This window comes from Scyliorhinus torazame, chromosome 19 (assembly GCF_047496885.1).
Source record: "Scyliorhinus torazame isolate Kashiwa2021f chromosome 19, sScyTor2.1, whole genome shotgun sequence".
NCBI classification, from domain to species: Eukaryota; Metazoa; Chordata; class Chondrichthyes; order Carcharhiniformes; family Scyliorhinidae; genus Scyliorhinus; species Scyliorhinus torazame.
Window position 1 is genome coordinate 18,073,580 of NC_092725.1, and position 23,697 is coordinate 18,097,276.

General features: G+C 56.0%; 1 protein-coding gene across 1 annotated transcript in view; it reads right to left on the bottom strand.

Moving 5' to 3' along the window:
* Positions 1-10,752: 10,752 nt before the first annotated feature.
* LOC140396034 (matrix metalloproteinase-17-like) overlaps positions 10,753-23,697 on the bottom strand; it is a 267,207-nt gene continuing 254,262 nt past the window's right edge. Inside the window, exons 8-10 of the mRNA XM_072484101.1 lie at positions 20,545-20,697; positions 19,261-19,518; positions 10,753-12,053 (exon numbers count right to left, since the gene is read on the bottom strand). Of these exons, the coding sequence (XP_072340202.1) occupies positions 11,791-12,053; positions 19,261-19,518; positions 20,545-20,697 (674 nt within the window). The 3' untranslated portion in view covers positions 10,753-11,790. The remainder of the gene's footprint in view (positions 12,054-19,260; positions 19,519-20,544; positions 20,698-23,697) is intronic.

Here is a 23,697-nt window from a genome sequence, read left to right on the forward strand (position 1 = left end):
CCATAGCCCTGTATCAATCCCCAAACTAATCCCACTGCCCCGCTCTCTACCCATAGCCCTGTATCAATCCCCAAACTAGTCCCACTGCCCCGCTTTCTCTCCATAGCCCAGTATCAATCCCCAAACTAAATCCACTGCCCCACTCTCTCCCCATAGCCCTGTGTCAATCCCCAAACGAATCCCACTGCCCTGCTCTCTCCCCATAGCCCTGTGTCAATCCCCAAACCAATGCCACTGTCCCACTCTCTCCTCGTAGAGCCGTATCAAAGCGTAAACTAATCCCACTGCCGTGCTCTCTCCCCATAGCCCTGTATCAATCCCAAACTAATCCCACTGCCGTGCTCTGTCCCCATAGCCCTGTGTCAATCCCCAAACAAATCCCACTGTCCCACTCTCTCCTCATAGACCCGTATCAATCCCCAAACTAAACCCACTGCCCCACTTACTCCCCATAGCCCTGTGTCAATCCCCAAACGAATTCCACTGCCCTGCTCTCTCCCCATAGCCCTGTATCAATCCCCAAACTAATCCTACTGCCCCACTCTCTCCTCGTAGAGCCGTATCAATGTGCAAATTAATCCCACTGCCCAACTCTCTCCCCTTAGCCCTGTATCAATCCCCAAACTAATCCCACTGCCCCGCTCACTCCCCATAGCCCTGTATCAATCCCCAAACTAATCCCACTGCCCCTCTCTCCCCATAGCCCTGCATCATTCCCCAAACTAAGCCCACTGTCCGCTCTCTCCCCATAGCCATGTATCACTCCCAAACTAATCCCACTGCCCCACTCTGTCCCCATAGCACTGTATCAATCCCAAACTAATCCCACTGCCCCACTCTCTCCCCATAGCCCTGTATCAATCCCCAAACTAATCCCACTGCCCCGCTCTCTCCCCATAGCCCTGTATCAATCCCCAAAGTAATCCCACTGCCCAGCTCTGTCCCCATAGCCCTGTGTCAATCCCCAAACAAATCCCACTGCCCCGCTCTCTCCTCATAGACCCGTATCAATCCCCAAACTAATCCCACTGCCCCGCTTTCTCTCCATAGCCCAGTATCAATCCCCAAACTAAACCCACTGCCCCACTCTCTCCCCATAGCCCTGTGTCAATCCCCAAACGAATCCCACTGCCCTGCTCTCTCCCCATAGCCCTGTGTCAATCCCCAAACTAATCCCACTTTCCCACTATCTCCTCATAGAGCCGTATCAATGCACGAACTAATCCCACTGCCCAACTCTCTCCCATTAGCCCTGTATCAATCCCCAAACTAATCCCACTGCCCCGCTCACTCCCCATAGCCCTGTATCAATCCCAAAATAATCCCACTGCCCCGCTCTCTCCCCATAGCCCTGTATCAATCCCCAAACTAAGCCCACTGTCCGCTCTCTCCCCATAGCCGTGTATGAATCCCAAATTAATCCCACTGCACCACTCTCTCCCCATAGCCCTGTATCAATCCCAAACTAATCCCATTCTCTCCCCATAGCCCTGTATCAATTCCAAACTAATCCACCTGCCCCACTCTCTCCCCATAGCCCTGTATCAATCCCAAACTAATCCCACCGCCCCACTCTCTCCCCATAGCCCTGTATCAATCCCCAAACTAATCCCACTGCCCCGCTCTCTCCCCATAGCCCTGTATAAATCCCCAAACTAATCCCACTGCCCCGCTCTGTCCCCATAGCCCTGTGTCAATCCCCAAACTAATCCCACTGTCCCACTCTCTCCTCATAGACCCGTATCAATCCCCAAACTAATCCCACTGCCCCGCTTTCTCTCCATAGCCCAGTGTCAATCCCCAAACTAAACCCACTGCCCCACTCTCTCCCCATTGCCGTGTCAATACCCAAACGAATCCCACTGTCCCGCTCTCTCCCCATAGCCCTGTATCAATCCCCAAACTAATCCCACTGCCCTGCTCTCTCTCCATAGCCCTGTATCAATCCCAAATTAATCCCACTGCCCCACTCTCTCCCCATAGCCGTGTCAATACCCAAACGAATCCCACTGCCCCGCTCTCTCCCCATAACCCTGTATCAATCCCAAATTAATCCCACTGCCCTGCTCTCTCTCCATAGCCCTGTATCAATCCCAAATTAATCCCACTGCCCCACTCTCTCCCCATAGCCGTGTCAATACCCAAACGAATCCCACTGCCCCGCTCTCTCCCCATAACCCTGTATAAATCCCAAACTAATCCCAGGGCCCGCTCTCTCCCCATAGCCCTGTATCAATCCCCAAACTAATCCCACTGCCCTGCTCTCTCTCCATAGCCCTGTATCAATCCCAAATTAATCCCACTGCCCCGCTCTCTCCCCGTAGCCGTGTATCAATCCCAAACTAATCGCACTGCCCCGCTCTCTCCCCATAGCCGTGTATCAATCCCAAACTAATCCCACTGCCCCACTCTCTCCCCATAACCCTGCATCAATCCCAAACTAATCCACCTGCCCCAGTCTCTCACCATAGACCTATATCAATCCCAAACTAATCCCACCGCCCCACTCTCTCCCCATAGCCCTGTATCAATCCCCAAACCAATCCCACTGCCCCGCTTTCTCTCCATAGCCCAGTGTCAATCCCCAAACTAATCCCACTGCCCCGCTCTCTCCCCACAGCCCTGTATCAATCCCCAAACTAATCCCACTGCCCCACTCTCTCCCCATAGCCCTGTATCAATCTCCAAACTAATCCCACTGCCCCGCTTTCTCCCCATAGCCCTGTATCAATCCCCAAACTAATCCCACTGCCCCGCTCTCTCCCCATTGCCCTGTATCAATCCCCAAACTAAACCCACTGCCCCGCTCTCTCCTCATAGCCCTGTATCAATCCCAAACTAATCCCACTGCCCCGCACTCTCCCCATAGCCCTGTATCAATCCCAAACAAACCCACTGCCCCACCTTCTCCCTACACCCATGTATCAATCCCCGAACTAATCCCACTGCCCCGCTCTCTCCCCATAGCCCTGTGTCAATCCCAAACTAATCCACCTGCCCCAGTCTCTCCACATAGCTCTGCATCAATCCCAAACAAATCCACCTGCCCCAGTCTCTCCCCATAGACCTATATCAATCCCAAACTAATCCCACCGCCCCACTCTCTCCCCATAGCCCAGTGTCAATCCCCAAACTAAACCCACTGCACCACTCTCTCCCCATAGCCGTGTCAATCCCCAAACTAATCCCACTGCCCTGCTCTCTCCCCATAGCCCTGTGTCAATCCCCAAACTGATCCCACTGTCCCATTCTGTCCTCGTAGAGCCGTATCAATGCGCAAAATAATCCCAACACTGCCCAACTCTCTCCCCTTAGCCCTGTATCAATCCCCAAACTAATCCCACTGCCCCTCTCTCCCCATAGCCCTGCATCAATCCCCAAACTAAGCCCACAGTCCGCTCTCTCCCCATAGCCATTTATCACTCCCAAACTAATCCCACTGCCCCGCTCTCTCCCCATAGCCCTGTATCAATCCCCAAACTAATTCCACTGCCCCGCTCTCTCCCCATAGCCCTGTATCAATCCCCAAACTAATCCCACTGTCCCGCTCTCTCCCCATAGCCCTGTATCAATCCCAAACCAATCCCACTGCCCCGCTCTCTCCCCATAGCCCAGCATCAATCACAAACTAATCCCACTGCCCCGCTCTCTCCCCATATCCCTGTATCAATCCCAAACTAATCCCACTGCCCCCCTCTCTCCCCATAGCCCTGTATCAATCCCAAACTAATCCCACAGCCCCTCTCTCCCCATAGACCTGCATCAATCCCAAACTAATCCACCTGCCCCAGTCTCTCCCCATAGCCCTGTATCAATCCCCAAACTAATCCCACTGTCCCGCTCTCTCCCCATAGCCCTGTATCAATCCCAAACTAATCCCACTGCCCCGCTCTCTCCCCATAGCCCTGTATCAATCCCAAACTAATCCCACTGCCCCGCTCTCTCCCCATAGCCCTGTATCAACCCCCAAACTAATCCCACTGCCCCGCTCTCTCCCCATAGCCCTGTATCAATCCCCAAACTAATCCCACTGCCCCGCTCTCTCCCCACAGCCCTGTATCAATCTCCAAACTAATCCCACTGCCCCTCTCTCCCCATAGCCCTGTATCAATCCCAAACTATTCTCACTGCCCCGCTCTCTCCCCATAGCCCAGTATCAATCACAAACTAATCCCACTGCCCCGCTCTCTCTCCATAGACCTGTATCAATCCCCAAACTAATCCCACTGCCCCGCTCTCTCCCCATAGCCCTGTATCAATCCCCAAACTAATCCCACTGCCCCGCTCTCTCCCCAGAGCCCTGTATCAATCCCACACTAATCACACAGCCCCGCTCTCTCCCCATAGCCCTGTGTCAATCCCAAACTAATCCAACTGCCCCTCTCTCTCCCCATAGCCATGTATCAATCCCCAAACTAATCCCACTGCCCCGCTCTCTCCCATAGCCCTGTATCAATCACAAACTAATCCCACTGTCCCACTCTCTCCCCATAGCCCTGTATCAATCCCAAACTTATCCCACTGCCCTGCTCTCTCCCCATAGCCCTGTATCAATCACAAACTAATCCCACTGCCTCACTCTCCCCATAGCCCTGTATCAATCCCAAACTAATCCCACTGCCCCACTCTCTCCCCATAGCCTTGTATCAATCCCAAACTAATCCCACTGTCCCGCTCTCTCCCCATAGCCCCATATCAATCCCCAAACTAATCCCACTGCCCCGCTCTCTCTCCATAGCCCTGTATCAATCCCAAACTAATCTCACTGCCCCGCTCTCTCCCCATAGCCCAGTATCAATCACAAACTAATCCCACTGCCCCGCTCTCTCTCCATAGACCTGTATCAATCCCCAAACTAATCCCACTGCCCCGCTCTCTCCCCATAGCCCTGTATCAATCCCCAAACTAATCCCACTGCCCCGCTCTCTCCCCAGAGCCCTGTATCAATCCCACACTAATCACACAGCCCCGCTCTCTCCCCATAGCCCTGTGTCAATCCCAAACTAATCCAACTGCCCCTCTCTCTCCCCATAGCCATGTATCAATCCCCAAACTAATCCCACTGCCCCGCTCTCTCCCATAGCCCTGTATCAATCACAAACTAATCCCACTGTCCCACTCTCTCCCCATAGCCCTGTATCAATCCCAAACTTATCCCACTGCCCTGCTCTCTCCCCATAGCCCTGTATCAATCACAAACTAATCCCACTGCCTCACTCTCCCCATAGCCCTGTATCAATCCCAAACTAATCCCACTGCCCCACTCTCTCCCCATAGCCTTGTATCAATCCCAAACTAATCCCACTGTCCCGCTCTCTCCCCATAGCCCCATATCAATCCCCAAACTAATCCCACTGCCCCGCTCTCTCTCCATAGCCCTGTATCAATCCCAAACTAATCCCACTGCCCCGCTCTCTCCCCATAGCCCTGTATCAATCCCAAACTAATCCCACTGCCCCACTCTCTCCCCATAGCCCTGTATCAATCCCAAACTAATCCCACTGTCCTCCTTCATTGCCTCAGGCTTCTTGCAATTGCAGGCAGGGGGCGGTGTCGCTCACACTGCAGGAAAAGACACGGCTCCCCCACGTCCTGTCGCGATCCCCGCTCCTCATCTCGCAGACACCTGGATGGGCGTGTCTCGCTCCTCCGTCTTTCCCTACCACCCAGCTGGCAGAGATCCGCAGCTCCGAGGGTTCGATCCCCATCCTGGCCCTTGCTGGGCCGCCACGCAATTCGTCTCAGACGAGCACAGCAAGAGATGAGCACAGAAAGAGGCCGTGATTTATCGTGCTTTTTATTGACAAGGAAGCAGGTTTAATTCATCAGAGTGGCGCTGATAGAATCCGCATTGCCCCTGGTCTTCCTGGGCAGTTTCACAAAGCACTTGCAAGGCACCAGCCAATGGCTGACCGAAGAGGTAGCTGTGTCTTTAAGAGAGAGCGAGAGAGAGAGAGAGTGAGAGATAGAGAGGTTTCGGGAGCGAATTCCAGAGTTTCTCCCCAGGCAGCTGAAGGCACAGCCGCCAATAGCGGCACAATGGGAATTGTGGGATGCTCAATAGGCCAGAATTGGAGGAGCGCAGGGGTTCTGTAGGACGTAGGTGGTCACAGAGATGGGGAGGGTTGTAGGGAGCTGGAGGAGGTTACAGAGATAGGGAGGGTTGTAGGGGCTGGAGGAGGTTACAGAGATAGGGAGGGTTGTAGGGCACTGGAGGAGATTACAGAGATAGGGAGGGTTGTAGGGGCTGGAGGAGGTTACAGAGATAGGGAGGGTTGTAGGGGCTGGAGGAGGTTACAGAGATAGGGAGGGTTGTAGGAGCTGGAGGAGGTTACAGAGATAGGGAGGGTTGTAGGAGCTGGAGGAGGTTACAGAGATAGGGAGGGTTGTAGGAGCTGGAGGAGATTACAGAGATAGGGAGGGTTGTAGGAGCTGGAGGAGGTTACAGAGACAGGGAGGGTTGTAGGGGCTGGAGGAGGTTACAGAGATAGGGAGGGTTGTAGGAGCTGGAGGAGGTTACAGAGATAGGGAGGGTTGTAGGGGCTGGAGGAGGTTACAGAGATAGGGAGGGTTGTAGGGGCTGGAGGAGGTTACAGAGATGGGGAGGGTTGTAGGAGCTGGAGGAGGTTACAGAGATAGGGAGGTTGTAGGAGCTGGAGGAGGTTACAGAGACAGGGAGGGTTGTAGGGGCTGGAGGAGGTTACAGAGATAGGGAGGGTTGTTGGGACTGGAGGAGGTTACAGAGATAGGGAGGGTTGTAGGAGCTGGAGGAGGTTACAGAGATAGGGAGGGTTGTAGAGGCTGGAGGAGGTCACAGAGATAGGGAGGGTTGTAGAGGCTGGAGGAGGTCACAGAGATAGGGAGGGTTGTAGGAGCTGGAAGAGGTTACAGAGACAGGGAGGGTTGTAGGGAGCTGGAGGAGGTTACAGAGATAGGGAGGGTTGTAGGGGCTGGAGGAGGTTACAGACATAGGGAGGGTTGTAGGGGCTGGAGGAGGTTACAGACATAGGGAGGGTTGTAGGGAGCTGGAGGAGGTTACAGAGATAGGGAGGGTTGTAGAGGCTGGAGGAGGTCACAGAGATTGGGAGGGTTGTAGGAGCTGGAGGAGGTTACAGAGTCAGGGAGGGTTGTAGGGAGCTGGAGGAGGTTACAGAGATAGGGAGGGTTGTAGGGGCTGGAAGAGGTTACAGACATAGGGAGGGTTGTAGGGGCTGGAGGAGGTTACAGACATAGGGAGGGTTGTAGGGAGCTGGAGGAGGTTACAGAGATAGGGAGGGTTGTAGGGAGCTGGAGGAGGTTACAGACATAGGGAGGGTTGTAGGGGCTGGAGGAGGTTACAGACATAGGGAGGGATGTAGGGAGCTGGAGGAGGTTACAGAGATAGGGAGGGTTGTAGGGAGCTGGAGGAGGTTACAGACATAGGGAGGGTTGTAGGGGCTGGAGGAGGTTACAGAGATAGGGAGGGTTGTCGGGACTGGAGGAGGTTGCAGAGATAGGGAGGGTTGTAGGGAGCTGGAGGAGCTTACAGAGATAGGGAGGATTGTAGGGGCTGGAGGAGGTTACAGAGATGGGGAGGGTTGTAGGGAGCTGGAGGAGGTTACAGAGATAGGGAGGGTTGTAGGGGCTGGAGGAGGTTACAGAGATAGGGAGGGTTGTCGGGACTGGAGGAGGTTGCAGAGATAGGGAGGGTTGTAAGGGCAGGGGGAGGTTACAGAGATAGGGAGGGTTGGAGGGGCTGGAGGAGGTTACAGAGTTGGGAGGGTTGTAGGGGGGTGGAGGAGGTTACAGAGATAGGGAGGGTTGTCGGGGCTGGACGAGGTTACAGAGATTGGGAGGGTTGTAGGGAGCTGGAGGAGGTTACAGAGATAGGGAGGGTTGTAGGGGCTGGAGGAGGTTACAGAGATAGGGAGGGTTGTCGGGACTGGAGGAGGTTACAGAGATAGGGAGGGTTGTAAGGGCAGGGGGAGGTTACAGAGATAGGGAGGGTTGGAGGGGCTGGAGGAGGTTACAGAGTTGGGAGGGTTGTAGGGGGGTGGAGGAGGTTACAGAGATAGGGAGGGTTGTAGGGGGGTGGAGGAGGTTACAGAGATAGGGAGGGTTGTAGGGGGGGTGGAGGAGGTTACAGAGATAGGGAGGGTTGGAGGGGCTGGAGGAGCTTACAGAGATAGGGAGAGTTGGAGGGGGTGAAGGAGGTTACAGAGATAGGGAGGGTTGGAGGGGGTGGAGGAGGTTACAGAGATAGGGAGGGTTGTAGGGGCTGGAGGAGGTTACAGAGATAGGGAGAGTTGTAGGGGCTGGAGGAGGTTACAGAGATAGGGAGGGTTGTAGGGGCTGGAGGAGGTTACAGACAAAGGGAGGGTTGTAGGGAGCTGGAGGAGGTTACAGAGATAAGGAGGGTTGTAGGGAGCTGGAGGAGGTTACAGAGATAGGGAGGGTTGTAGGGGCTGGAGGAGGTTACATAGATAGGGAGGGTTGTAGGGGCTGGAGGAGGTTACAGAGATAGGGAGGGTTGTAGGGGCTGGAGGAGGTTACAGAGATAGGGAGGGTTGTAGGGGCTGGAGGAGGTTACAGACATAGGGAGGGATGTAGGGAGCTGGAGGAGGTTACAGAGATAGGGAGGGTTGTAGAGGCTGGAGGAGGTCACAGAGATGGGGAGGGTTGTAGGAGCTGGAGGAGGTTACAGAGACAGGGAGGGTTGTAGGGAGCTGGAGGAGGTTACAGAGATAGGGAGGGTTGTAGGGGCTGGAGGAGGTTACAGACATAGGGAGGGTTGTAGGGGCTGGAGGAGGTTACAGACATAGGGAGGGTTGGAGGGAGCTGGAGGAGGTTACAGAGATAGGGAGGGTTGTAGGGAGCTGGAGGAGGTTACAGACATAGGGAGGGTTGTAGGGGCTGGAGGAGGTTACAGACATAGGGAGGGATGTAGGGAGCTGGAGGAGGTTACAGAGATAGGGAGGGTTGTAGGGAGCTGGAGGAGGTTACAGACATAGGGAGGGTTGTAGGGAGCTGGAGGAGCTTACAGAGATAGGGAGGATTGTAGGGGCTGGACGAGGTTACAGAGATAGGGAGGGTTGTAGGGACTGGAGGAGGTTGCAGAGATAGGGAGGGTTGTAAGGGCAGGGGGAGGTTACAGAGATAGGGAGGGTTGGAGGGGCTGGAGGAGGTTACAGAGTTGGGAGGGTTGTAGGGGGGTGGAGGAGGTTACAGAGATAGGGAGGGTTGTAGGGGCGGGAGGAGGTTACAGAGATTGGGAGGGTTGTTGGGGCAGGGGGAGGTTACAGAGATAGGGAGGGTTGGAGGGGGTGGAGGAGGTTACAGAGATAGGGAGGGTTGTAGGGGCTGGAGGAGGTTACAGAGATTGGGAGGGTTGTAGGGGGGTGGAGGAGGTTACAGAGATAGGGAGGGTTGTAGGGGGGGTGGAGGAGGTTACAGAGATAGGGAGGGTTGGAGGGGGTGGAGGAGGTTACAGAGATAGGGAGAGTTGGAGGGGGTGAAGGAGGTTACAGAGATAGGGAGTGTTGGAGGGGATGGAGGAGGTTACAGAGATAGGGAGAGTTGTAGGGGCAGGGGGAGGTTACAGAGATAGGGAGGGTTGTCGGGGCTGGAGGAGGTTACAGAGATAGGGAGGGTTGTAGGGGCTGGAGGAGGTTACAGAGATAGGGAGGGTTGTTGGGGGGTGGAGGAGGTTATAGAGATTGGGAGGGTTGTACGGGGGTGGAGGAGGTTACAGAGATAGGGAGGGTTGTAGAGTGCTCGAGGAGGTTACAGAGATAGGGAGGGTTGTAGGGGTGTGGAGGAGGTTACAGAGATAGTGAGGGTTGTAGGGGGGTGGATGAGATTACAGAGATAGGGAGGGTTGTTGGGGGGTGGAGGAGGTTACAGAGATAGGGAGGGTTGTTGGGGGGTGGAGGAGGTTACAGAGATAGGGAGGGTTGTGGGGCTGGAGGAGGTTACAGAGATAGGGAGGTTGTGGGGGCTGGAGGAGGTTACAGAGATAGGGAGGGTTGTAGGGGGGTGGAGGAGGTTACAGAGATAGGGAGGGTTGTAGGGGGGTGGAGTAGGTTACAGAGATAGGGAGGGTTGTTGGGGGCTGGAGAAGGTTACAGAGATAGGGAGGGTTGTGGGGCTGGAGGAGGTGACAGAGATAGGGAGGGTTGTGGGGCTGGAGGAGGTGACAGCGATAGGGAGGGTTGTGGGGCTGGAGGAGGTTACAGAGATAGGGAGGGTGGAGCGAGGGCCAGGGAGTGATTTGAAAAGCAGGGCGGCTGGTTTTAAGATGGTGATGTTGCTCGATCAGCTCCCTGTGGGCCAGCGGGCTCAGGGGAGGGGGATGGGTGATCGGGGATGTGCTGCGACGTGGGTCACGGGGTCAGCGGGGTTCAGAGGTCAGCAGAGTTCTGGCTGATCTGAGTTCTCGGTTGGGTGGGGTTGGGATGGGGGTGGGGGGGCTGTGGGACCGCCAATAACATCTTTCAACAGAATGAGCTCGACAATTGTCCACCAAATCCACCAATTAAGCTCCCTCCCTCACTTACTCCCTCCCTTCCACCCTCTCTCTCCCTCCCTTCCTCCCTCTATCTCTCTTTCTCTCCTTCCCTCTCTCTGTCTCTCTGTCCCTCTCACCCTCCCTTCCACCCCTCCTTCTCTCTCCCTCCCTCTCTCCTTCCTTCCCTCCTTCTCTCCCTCTCCCTCTCCCTCCCTCCCTTTCCCTCTCTCTTTCTCTCCCTCTCTCCCTCCCTTCCTCTCTCTCCATCTCTCCCTCTCTCCATCTCTCCCTCCCTTCCTCTCTCTCCATCTCTCCCTCGCTCCCTCCCTCTCTCCATCTCGCTCCCTCACACCCTCCCTCTCCCGCGTTGGACGAGCACTCTCCCCAGCCTCACAGAGCGATGGACAGCCAAACTAATGTGATCTGGCTGCCTCCCAGTGGGAACAGGTCTGACCTGGAGACTTGCATCCCAGAGAGAGAGAGTCAGAGGGAGAAGGCGATGGATAGAAGGTGGCAAGAGCGAGGCAGATGTCGAAAGGTGAAAAGGAAGCGAGAGATTGAGAAAGAGAGATGCAAGGAAAGAAAGGGGACGAGGGACGCAGACAGAGAGATGGAGAGCGAGGGCAAGAGGGAAGCCAGGAAAGGGAGAGAGAGAAGGTGACAGGCAGGGAAGGAGAGGCAGATGGAGCGGGCGAAACAGGGAGAGAGAAGATGTGTGTGAGAATGAGTCTGTATCGACCCTCTGAAAGACCTCCCAGTCTAACCCCACACCTCCATCCTATCCCCGTAACCCCACCTAACCTTTTAGACGCTACGGGCAATTTATCACGGCCAATCCACCTAACCTGCACGTCTTTGGACTGTGGGAGGAAACCGGAGCACCCGGAGGAAACCCACGCAGACACGGGGAGGACGTGCAGACTCCGCACAGACAGTGACCCAGCGGGGAATCGAACCTGGGGCCCTGGCGCTGTGAGGCCGCAGTGCTAACCACTGTGCTGCCGTGCCACCGAAAGGCACAGCGAGAGTGATGGAGAGATAGAGCGAGGCAGAGAGATGGAGGGAGAGTTGACTGCACTGGGCTGTGTGAACGAGTGAATTGTCCATCTCCTGGCACTGACGTCCTTGAGGGTCTGTTGGGCAAAGAGCGAGAGCATTCAGCCAGAGAGGGGGGATGGCTGATCATTTACAAACCGTTTGGGGTTGGCTCCATCGCTGACGGAAATAGTTCCAGAGTGCTGGGAGGTGGGGAGGTGCAGGAATCCCCTCGCTCCCCACCTGCCCCCCCTGAGGCCCCCGAGAGGTTAGCCAGCGAGGAGCACTCCGAGCGACAGGCTGATGACGATGGCTTCCATGCCCGAGGCGAGGGACCTGCCAGAATTACGCCCAAGTCCACAGCTGCACTCTCCCACATTGGGTACCCTGCCATCGGGGGGTACGGGCGTGTGTGCTGGCACATCGCAGTGCATCCAGACCCGATGTGTGGAAGAGGCAGCAGAAGATTCAACCTCAACAGCTCCGCCCTCCATCCGCCAATGGTCCCGTCCCTTGAAGAAGTAGGTGAAGCCTGTGGAGACAGGAGGGGGGGGGGGGGGGGGGAGTCAGATATCAGGTCAACAAGATCCCACACTTTCAACAAGACAGTCCGTGAGACACTCATAGAGTGCAACATTCCAGGAGTCACTCCGTCAGGGACACACTCCGGGAGTCACTCTGTCAGGGACACACTCCGGGAGTCACTCTGTCAGGGACACACTCGGGGAGTCACTACGTCAGTGACACACTCCGGGATGCACTCCGTCAGGGACACACTCCGGGAGTCACTCTGTCAGGGACACACTCCGGGAGTCACTCTGTCAGGGACACACTCCCGGAGTCACTCCGTCAGTGACACACTCCGGGAGTCACTCTGTCAGGGACACACTCCCGGAGTCACTCTGTCAGTGACACACTCCGGGAGTCACTCCGTCAGTGACACACTCCGGGAGTCACTCCGTCAGTGACACACTCCGGGATGCACTCCGTCAGTGACACACTCCGGGAGTCACTCCGTCAGTGACACACTCCGGGAGTCACTCCGTCAGGGACACACTCCGGGAATCACTCTGTCAGGGACACACTCCGGGAGTCACTCTGTCAGGGACACACTCCGGGAGTCACTCTGTCAGGGACACACTCCGGGAGTCACTCCGTCAGTGACATACTCCGGAGTCACTCCGTCAGGGACACACTCCGGGAGTCACTCTGTCAGGGACACACTCCGGGAGTCACTCCGTCAGTGACATACTCCGGGAGTCACTCCGTCAGTGACACACTCCGGGAGTCACTCCGTCAGGGACACACTCCGGGAATCACTCTGTCAGTGACACACTCCGGGAGTCACTCTGTCAGTGACACACTCCGGGAGACACCCTGTCAGGGACACACTCTCGGAGTCACTCTGTCAGTGACACACTCCGGGAGTCACTCCGTCAGGGACACACTCCGGGAATCACTCTGTCAGGGACACACTCCGGGAGTCACTCCGTCAGTGACATACTCCGGGAGTCACTCTGTCAGGGACACACTCCGGGAGTCACTCCGTCAGGGACACACTCCGGGAGTCACTCTGTCAGGGACACACTCCAGGAGTCACTCTGTCAGGGACACACTCCGGGAGTCACTCCGTCAGGGACACACTCCGGGAGTCTCTCTGTCAGTGACACACTCCCGGAGTCACTCTGTCAGGGACACACTCCGGGAGTCACTCTGTCAGGGACACACTCCCGGAGTCACTCTGTCAGGGACACACTCCCGGAGTCACTCCGTCAGGGACACACTCCTGGAGTCACTCTGTCAGGGACACACTCCGGGAGTCACTCTGTCAGTGACACACTCCCGGAGTCACTCTGTCAGGGACACACTCCGGGAGTCACTCCGTCAGGGACACACTCCGGGAGTCACTCCGTCAGGGACACACTCCGGGAGTCACTCCGTCAGGGACACACTCCGGGAGTCACTCTGTCAGGGACACACTCCGGGAGTCACTCTGTCAGGGACACACTCCCGGAGTCACTCTGTCAGGGACACAGTCCCGGAGTCACTCTGTCAGTGACACACTCCGGGAGTCACTCTGTCAGTGACACACTCCGGGAGTCACTCTGTCAGTGACACACTCCGGGAGTCACTCCGTCAGGGACACACTCCGGGATGCACTCCGTCAGTGACACACTCCGGGAGTCACTCTGTCAGGGACACACTCCGGGAATCACTCTGTCAGGGACACACTCCGGGAGTCACTCTGTCAGGGACACACTCCGGGAGTCACTCCGTCAGGGACACACTCCGGGAGTCACTCCGTCAGTGACACACTCCGGGAGTCACTCTGTCAGGGACACACTCTGGGAGTCACTCTGTCAGGGACACACTCCGGGAGTCACTCTGTCAGGGACACACTCCGGGAGTCACTCTGTCAGGGACACACTCTGGGAGTCACTCTGTCAGGGACACACTCCGGGAGTCACTCCGTCAGTGACACACTCCGGGAGTCACTCTGTCAGGGACACACTCCGGGAGTCACTCTGTCAGGGACACACACCCGGAGTCACTCTGTCAGGGACACACTCCCGGAGTCACTCTGTCAGTGACACACTCCGGGAGTCACTCTGTCAGGGACACACTCCGGGAGTCACTCCGTCAGTGACACACTCCGGGAGTCACTCTGTCAGGGACACACTCCGGGAGTCACTCTGTCAGGGACACACTCCGGGAGTCACTCTGTCAGGGACACACTCCCGGAGTCACTCTGTCAGGGACACACACCCGGAGTCACTCTGTCAGGGACACACTCCCGGAGTCACTCTGTCAGGGACACACTCCCGGAGTCACTCTGTCAGGGACACACACCCGGAGTCACTCTGTCAGGGACACACTCCCGGAGTCACTCTGTCAGGGACACACACCCGGAGTCACTCTGTCAGGGACACTCTCCCGGAGTCACTCTGTCAGGGACACACTCCGGGAGTCACTCTGTCAGGGACACACTCCGGGAGTCACTCTGTCAGGGACACACTCCGGGAGTCACTCTGTCAGGGACAAACTCCGGGAATCACTCTGTCAGGGACACACTCCGGGAGTCACTCCGTCAGGGACACACTCCGGGAGTCACTCTGTCAGTGACACACTCCGGGAGTCACTCTGTCAGTGACACACTCCGGGAGTCACTCTGTCAGGGACACACTCCGGGAGTCACTCTGTCAGTGACACACTCCGGGAGTCACTCTGTCAGTGACACACTCCGGGAGTCACTCCGTCAGGGACACACTCCGGGATGCACTCCGTCAGTGACACACTCCGGGAGTCACTCTGTCAGGGACACACTCCGGGAATCACTCTGTCAGGGACACACTCCGGGAGTCACTCTGTCAGGGACACACTCCGGGAGTCACTCCGTCAGGGACACACTCCGGGAGTCACTCCGTCAGTGACACACTCCGGGAGTCACTCTGTCAGGGACACACTCTGGGAGTCACTCTGTCAGGGACACACTCCGGGAGTCACTCTGTCAGGGACACACTCCGGGAGTCACTCTGTCAGGGACACACTCTGGGAGTCACTCTGTCAGGGACACACTCCGGGAGTCACTCTGTCAGGGACACACTCCGGGAGTCACTCTGTCAGGGACACACTCTGGGAGTCACTCTGTCAGGGACACACTCCGGGAGTCACTCCGTCAGTGACACACTCCGGGAGTCACTCTGTCAGGGACACACTCCGGGAGTCACTCTGTCAGGGACACACACCCGGAGTCACTCTGTCAGGGACACACTCCCGGAGTCACTCTGTCAGTGACACACTCCGGGAGTCACTCTGTCAGGGACACACTCCGGGAGTCACTCCGTCAGTGACACACTCCGGGAGTCACTCTGTCAGGGACACACTCCGGGAGTCACTCTGTCAGGGACACACTCCGGGAGTCACTCTGTCAGGGACACACTCCCGGAGTCACTCTGTCAGGGACACACACCCGGAGTCACTCTGTCAGGGACACACTCCCGGAGTCACTCTGTCAGGGACACACTCCCGGAGTCACTCTGTCAGGGACACACACCCGGAGTCACTCTGTCAGGGACACACTCCCGGAGTCACTCTGTCAGGGACACACACCCGGAGTCACTCTGTCAGGGACACTCTCCCGGAGTCACTCTGTCAGGGACACACTCCGGGAGTCACTCTGTCAGGGACACACTCCGGGAGTCACTCTGTCAGGGACACACTCCGGGAGTCACTCTGTCAGGGACAAACTCCGGGAATCACTCTGTCAGGGACACACTCCGGGAGTCACTCCGTCAGGGACACACTCCGGGAGTCACTCTGTCAGTGACACACTCCGGGAGTCACTCTGTCAGTGACACACTCCGGGAGTCACTCTGTCAGGGACACACTCCGGGAGTCACTCTGTCAGTGACACACTCCGGGAGTCACTCTGTCAGTGACACACTCCGGGAGTCACTCCGTCAGGGACACACTCCGGGATGCACTCCGTCAGTGACACACTCCGGGAGTCACTCTGTCAGGGACACACTCCGGGAATCACTCTGTCAGGGACACACTCCGGGAGTCACTCTGTCAGGGACACACTCCGGGAGTCACTCCGTCAGGGACACACTCCGGGAGTCACTCCGTCAGTGACACACTCCGGGAGTCACTCTGTCAGGGACACACTCTGGGAGTCACTCTGTCAGGGACACACTCCGGGAGTCACTCTGTCAGGGACACACTCCGGGAGTCACTCTGTCAGGGACACACTCTGGGAGTCACTCTGTCAGGGACACACTCCGGGAGTCACTCCGTCAGTGACACACTCCGGGAGTCACTCTGTCAGGGACACACTCCGGGAGTCACTCTGTCAGGGACACACACCCGGAGTCACTCTGTCAGGGACACACTCCCGGAGTCACTCTGTCAGTGACACACTCCGGGAGTCACTCTGTCAGGGACACACTCCGGGAGTCACTCCGTCAGTGACACACTCCGGGAGTCACTCTGTCAGGGACACACTCCGGGAGTCACTCTGTCAGGGACACACTCCGGGAGTCACTCTGTCAGGGACACACTCCCGGAGTCACTCTGTCAGGGACACACACCCGGAGTCACTCTGTCAGGGACACACTCCCGGAGTCACTCTGTCAGGGACACACTCCCGGAGGCACTCTGTCAGGGACACACACCCGGAGTCACTCTGTCAGGGACACACTCCCGGAGTCACTCTGTCAGGGACACACACCCGGAGTCACTCTGTCAGGGACACTCTCCCGGAGTCACTCTGTCAGGGACACACTCCGGGAGTCACTCTGTCAGGGACACACTCCGGGAGTCACTCTGTCAGGGACACACTCCGGGAGTCACTCTGTCAGGGACAAACTCCGGGAATCACTCTGTCAGGGACACACTCCGGGAGTCACTCCGTCAGGGACACACTCCGGGAGTCACTCTGTCAGTGACACACTCCGGGAGTCACTCTGTCAGTGACACACTCCGGGAGTCACTCTGTCAGGGACACACTCCGGGAGTCACTCTGTCAGTGACACACTCCGGGAGTCACTCCGTCAGTGACACACTCCGGGAGTCACTCTGTCAGGGACACACTCCGGGAGTCACTCTGTCAGTGACACACTCCGGGAGTCACTCTGTCCGGGAGACACTCTGTCAGTGACACACTCCGGGAGTCACTCTGTCAGTGACACACTCCGGGAGTCACTCTGTCAGTGACACACTCCGGGAGTCACTCTGTCAGGGACACACTCCGGGAGTCACTCTGTCAGTGACACACTCCGGGAGTCACTCCGTCAGTGACACTCCCGGAGTCACTCTGTCAGGGATACACTCCGGGAGTCACTCTGTCAGTGACACACTCCGGGAGTCACTCTGTCAGTGACACACTCCGGGAGTCACTCTTGAAGTGACACACTCCGGGAGTCACTCTGTCAGTGACACACTCCGGGAGTCACTCTGTCAGGGACACACTCCGGGAGTCACTCCGTCAGGGACACACTCCGGGAGTCACTCTGTCAGTGACACACTCCGGGAGTCACTCCGTCAGTGACACACTCCCGGAGTCACTCTGTCAGGGACACACTCCGTCAGTGACACACTCCGGGAGTCACTCCGTCAGTGACACACTCCGGGAGTCACTCTGTCAGTGACACACTCCGGGAGTCACTCTGTCAGGACACTCTCCGGGAGTCACTCCGTCAGTGACACACTCCGGGAGTCACTCTGTCAGGGACACACTCCGGGAGTCACTCTGTCAGTGACACACTCCGGGAGTCACTCTGTCCGGGAGACACTCTGTCAGTGACACACTCCGGGAGTCACTCTGTCAGTGACACACTCCGGGAGTCACTCTGTCAGTGACACACTCCGGGAGTCACTCTGTCAGGGACACACTCCGGGAGTCACTCTGTCAGTGACACACTCCGGGAGTCACTCTGTCAGTGACACTCCCGGAGTCACTCTGTCAGGGATACACTCCGGGAGTCACTCTGTCAGTGACACACTCCGGGAGTCACTCTGTCAGTGACACACTCCGGGAGTCACTCTTGAAGTGACACACTCCGGGAGTCACTCTGTCAGTGACACACTCCGGGAGTCACTCTGTCAGGGACACACTCCGGGAGTCACTCCGTCAGGGACACACTCCGGGAGTCACTCTGTCAGTGACACACTCCGGGAGTCACTCCGTCAGTGACACACTCCCGGAGTCACTCTGTCAGGGACACACTCCGTCAGTGACACACTCCGGGAGTCACTCCGTCAGTGACACACTCCGGGAGTCACTCTGTCAGTGACACACTCCGGGAGTCACTCTGTCAGGACACTCTCCGGGAGTCACTCCGTCAGTGACACTCCGGGAGTCACTCCGTCAGTGACACACTCCGGGAGTCACTCCGTCAGTGACACACTCCGGGAGTCACTCTGTCAGGGACACACTCCGGGAGTCACTCTGTCAGGGACACACTCCGGGAGTCACTCTGTCAGGGACACACTCCGGGAGTCACTCTGTCAGTGACACACTCCAGGAGTCACTCTTGAAGTGACACACTCCGGGAGTCACTCTTGAAGTGACACACTCCGGGAGTCACTCTTGAAGTGACACACTCCAGGAGTCACTCCGTCAGTGACACACTCCGGGAGTCACTCTGTCAGTGACACAGTCCAGGAGTCACTCTTGAAGTGACACACTCCGGGAGTCACTCTTGAAGTGACACACTCCGGGAGTCACTCTTGAAGTGACACACACATACACTCGCAGACTCGCAGACACATACACTCACACACACTCACACACACAAACCCACAGACATACACTCACAGGGACACCCTCACATTCACACACTCACAGACGCTCACGCACACGCACTCTCATAGACACTTACAGACACTCAGACACACTTACGGACACGCACACACTCACACCGTCTCACAGGCAATCACATTCACACACACGAGCAGACACACACTGACATTCATACACTTACAGGTGCACCCACACTCACTCACTCCCATTCACACACTTACTCACATTCATACACTCTCAGACCCGCTCACACTCACTCACATTCACACACTCATGTGCACACTTACTCACATTCACACACTCTCTCTCACACACACACACACACTCAATGACACACTCTCACACTCACACACTAGCACACGCACTCACACCAACACACTAACACACACATTCACACTCACACACTCTCACACTCACAGAGACACTAATCTCTCACCGTCACTCCAGGCCATGACACCATCCAGGCCGTGTCCGATCCCCCTCCACAGACTCAGTTCTTTGGGATATCCGGGATCCATGTTCTTCCTCTGCTCGTCATACCTCCAGAATTGCCCGCCCTTGAAGAAGTACGTTTTCCCGTTGTGCGGCCAGACAAAAACGGCGTCGATTCTGTCCACATTGAGGCCGAAGTCGGTGATCGGCCGGGGGTAACCTTTGTCCACCGCGGTGTTGGAGAAGACCCAGTAAAGGCGACCTGAGGGGAAGAGCAACCAGTCACGGACTCACCAGGATGCTGGTCACGGTTTTCCGAGGCCTCCCTCGTGATCTCAGCCTTGCGGGAGCCACCCAAAACGGGCCCTCCGTCCAACCCCTGGGGGCCCAGGGGCCGTGGGCTGGACCCTCAAGCTTTGCCCGGCCTTGTGCGTGTGGTGGGTGGGAGGGGCAGGGGGGGGGGGGGGGGGATATAGCAGGAGACAGGGTGAGAAATTGAGTTCAGGGCCTCAGAATGAGCCTACGGCCTATTCCGCCCTCTGTTTCACAGAGCCATAGACACTACCCTGACCACACCGACTGCCGAGTCCCTCTCTATGTCTAATCCCATTTCCCCGCACGTGCTCCCTAGCCTTGGCTCATCTTAATGCTTGTTAATTGTTGTGAGAGTTCCAGCCTCCTTCGGGCAGCGAGTTCCAGGTTCCCACCATCCTCTGGCCGAAAAAGATTCTCCTTAAATCTCCTCGAAACCTCCTGTTCCTAACCTTAAATCTATGCCCCCTGTTTATTGACCCCTCCACTCAGGGGAACATTTTCTTCCTGTCCAGCCCTAACTGTGTCCCTCAATGTTACACTCTCAATCTCTGGACGTGTACCCCAAGCTCCCTCTGTACGTCACAGGGTCCTAACCTTCATTGCGTATTCCCTCATCTTGTTTGTCCATCCAAAATGCATTAGCTCACACTTTTCATGGTGAAATTAAATTTCCTGCTCATCTGACCAGCCTCATCAATACTGCCCTTTAACCTAAGACTTTTGTTCTCGCTGCTTGCCACACCGCTAATTTCCGTGGGTGGTGCGTGGGCGCAGAACCAGACAGGGTATGAAATTTAGCACTAGGCCGAGAATCGGGACTGAGGCCTACCCCGCTCTCTGCCTGTGTGGGGGGGATTCAGGAGCCCACGGAGGGGGTGATCAGGGTGAACTAGGCCGTGATTACAACCTGGGCCTGTCATGGCAACACTTGAGTCTCAGCTGAGCAGCCCCGGGTCCCAGTCCATGAACTCACCGATGAAGAAGACAATCCTATTGTCGGTCAGTCTCTCGTACACGCTGTCGATCTTCTTCAAGTCTGAAGGAAGGCCGTGCCAGAAATTCCGGATGTGAGCGGCGTTCAAAGAGACAAGGTTCCCGGCTCGTTGCATCCTCCAGAAATAATGGTCTGTTCAAGAAATTCAACACGGGGTTAGATACAGAGTAAAGCTCCCTCTACACTGTCCCCATCAAACACTCCCAGGACAGGTACAGCACGGGGTTAGATACAGAGTAAAGCTCCCGCTACACTGTCCACATCAAACACTCCCAGGGCAGGTACAGCACAGAGTTAGATACAGAGTAAAGCTCCCTCTACACTGTCCCCATCAAACACTGCCAGGACAGGTACAGCACGGGGTTAGATACAGAGTAAAGCTCCCTCTACACTGTCCCCATCAAACACTCCCAGGACAGGTACAGCACGGGGTTAGACACAGAGTAAAGCTCCCTCTACACTGTCCACATCAAACACTCCCAGGGCAGGTACAGCACAGAGTTACATACAGAGTAAAGCTCCCTCTACACTGTCCCCATCAAACACTCCCAGGGCAGGTACAGCACAGAGTTAGATACAGAGTAAAGCTCCCTCTACACTGTCCACATCAAACACTCCCAGGACAGGTACAGCACGGGGTTAGATTCAGAGTAAAGCTCCCTCTACACTGTCCCCATCAAACACTCCCAGGACAGGTACAGCACGGGGTTAGATACAGAGTAAAACTCCCGCTACACTGTCCCCATCAACACTCCCAGGACAGGTACAGCACGGGGTTAGATACAGAGTAAAGCTCCCTCTACACTGTCCCCATCAAACACTCCCAGGTCAGGTACAGCACGGGGTTAGACACAGAGTAAAGCTCCCTCTACACTGTCCACATCAAACACTCCCAGGGCAGGTACAGCACAGAGTTACATACAGAGTAAAGCTCCCTCTACACTGTCCCCATCAAACACTCCCAGGGCAGGTACAGCACAGAGTTAGATACAGAGTAAAGCTCCCTCTACACTGTCCACATCAAACACTCCCAGGACAGGTACAGCACGGGGTTAGATTCAGAGTAAAGCTCCCTCTACACTGTCCCCATCAAACACTCCCAGGACAGGTACAGCACGGGGTTAGATACAGAGTAAAACTCCCGCTACACTGTCCCCATCAACACTCCCAGGACAGGTACAGCACGGGGTTAGATACAGAGTAAAGCTCCCTCTACACTGTCCCCATCAAACACTCCCAGGTCAGGTACAGCACGGGGTTAGATACAGAGTAAAGCTCCCTCTGCACTGTCCCCATCAAACACTCCCAGGACAGGAACAGCACTGGGTTAGATACAGAGTAAAGCTCCCTCTACACTGTCCCCATCAAACACTCCCAGGACAGGTACAGCACGGGGTTAGATACAGAGTAAAGCTCCCTCGACACTGTCCCCATCAAACACTCCCAGGTCAGGTACAGCACGGGGTTAGATACAGAGTAAAGCTCCCTCTAGACTGTCCCCATCAAACACTCCCAGGACAGGTACAGCACGGGGTTAGATACAGAGTAAAGCTCCATCTGCACTGTCCCCATCAAACACTCCCAGGACAGGAACAGCACTGGATTAGATACAGAGTAAAGCTCCCTCTACACTGTCCCCATCAAACACTCCCAGGACAGGTACAGCACGGGGTTAGATACAGAGTAAAGCTCCCTCGACACTGTCCCCATCAAACACTCCCAGGTCAGGTACAGCACGGGGTTAGATACAGAGTGAAGCTCCCTCTACACTGTCCCCATCAAACACTCCCAGGACAGGTAAAGCATGGGGTTAGATACAGAGTAAAGGTCCCTCTACACTGTCCCCATCAACACTCCCAGGTCAGGTACAGCACGGGGTTAGATACAGAGTAAAGCTCCCTCTGCACTGTCCCCATCAAACACTCCCAGGACAGGAACAGCACTGGGTTAGATACAGAGTAAAGCTCCCTCTACACTGTCCCCATCAAACACTCCCAGGACAGGTACAGCACGGGGTTAGATACAGAGTAAAGCTCCCTCGACACTGTCCCCATCAAACACTCCCAGGTCAGGTACAGCACGGGGTTAGATACAGAGTAAAGCTTCCTCGACACTGTCCCCATCAAACACACTCAGGACAGGTGCAGCACGGAGTTAGATACAGAGTAAAGCTCCCCCTACACTGTCCCCATCAAACACTCCCAGGACAGGTACAGCACGGAGTTAGATACAGAGTAAAGCTCCCTCTTCACTGTCCCCATCAAACACTCCCAGGGCAGGTACAGCACAGAGTTAGATACAGGGTAAAGCTCCCTCTACACTGTCCACATCAAACACTCCCAGGACAGGTACAGCACGGGGTTAGATTCAGAGTAAAGCTCCCTCTACACTGTCCCCATCAAACACTCCCAGGACAGGTACAGCACGGGGTTAGATACAGAGTAAAACTCCCGCTACACTGTCCCCATCAACACTCCCAGGACAGGTACAGCACGGGGTTAGATACAGAGTAAAGCTCCCTCTACACTGTCCCCATCAAACACTCCCAGGTCAGGTACAGCACAGGGTTAGATACAGAGTAAAGCTCCCTCTGCACTGTCCCCATCAAACACTCCCAGGACAGGAACAGCACTGGGTTAGATACAGAGTAAAGCTCCCTCTACACTGTCCCCATCAAACACTCCCAGGACAGGTACAGCACGGGGTTAGATACAGAGTAAAGCTCCCTCGACACTGTCCCCATCAAACACTCCCAGGTCAGGTACAGCACGGGGTTAGATAGAGAGTAAAGCTCCCTCTAGACTGTCCCCATCAAACACTCCCAGGACAGGTACAGCACGGGGTTAGATACAGAGTAAAGCTCCATCTGCACTGTCCCCATCAAACACTCCCAGGACAGGAACAGCACTGGATTAGATACAGAGTAAAGCTCCCTCTACACTGTCCCCATCAAACACTCCCAGGACAGGTACAGCACGGGGTTAGATACAGAGTAAAGCTCCCTCGACACTGTCCCCATCAAACACTCCCAGGTCAGGTACAGCACGGGGTTAGATACAGAGTGAAGCTCCCTCTACACTGTCCCCATCAAACACTCCCAGGACAGGTAAAGCATGGTGTTAGATACAGAGT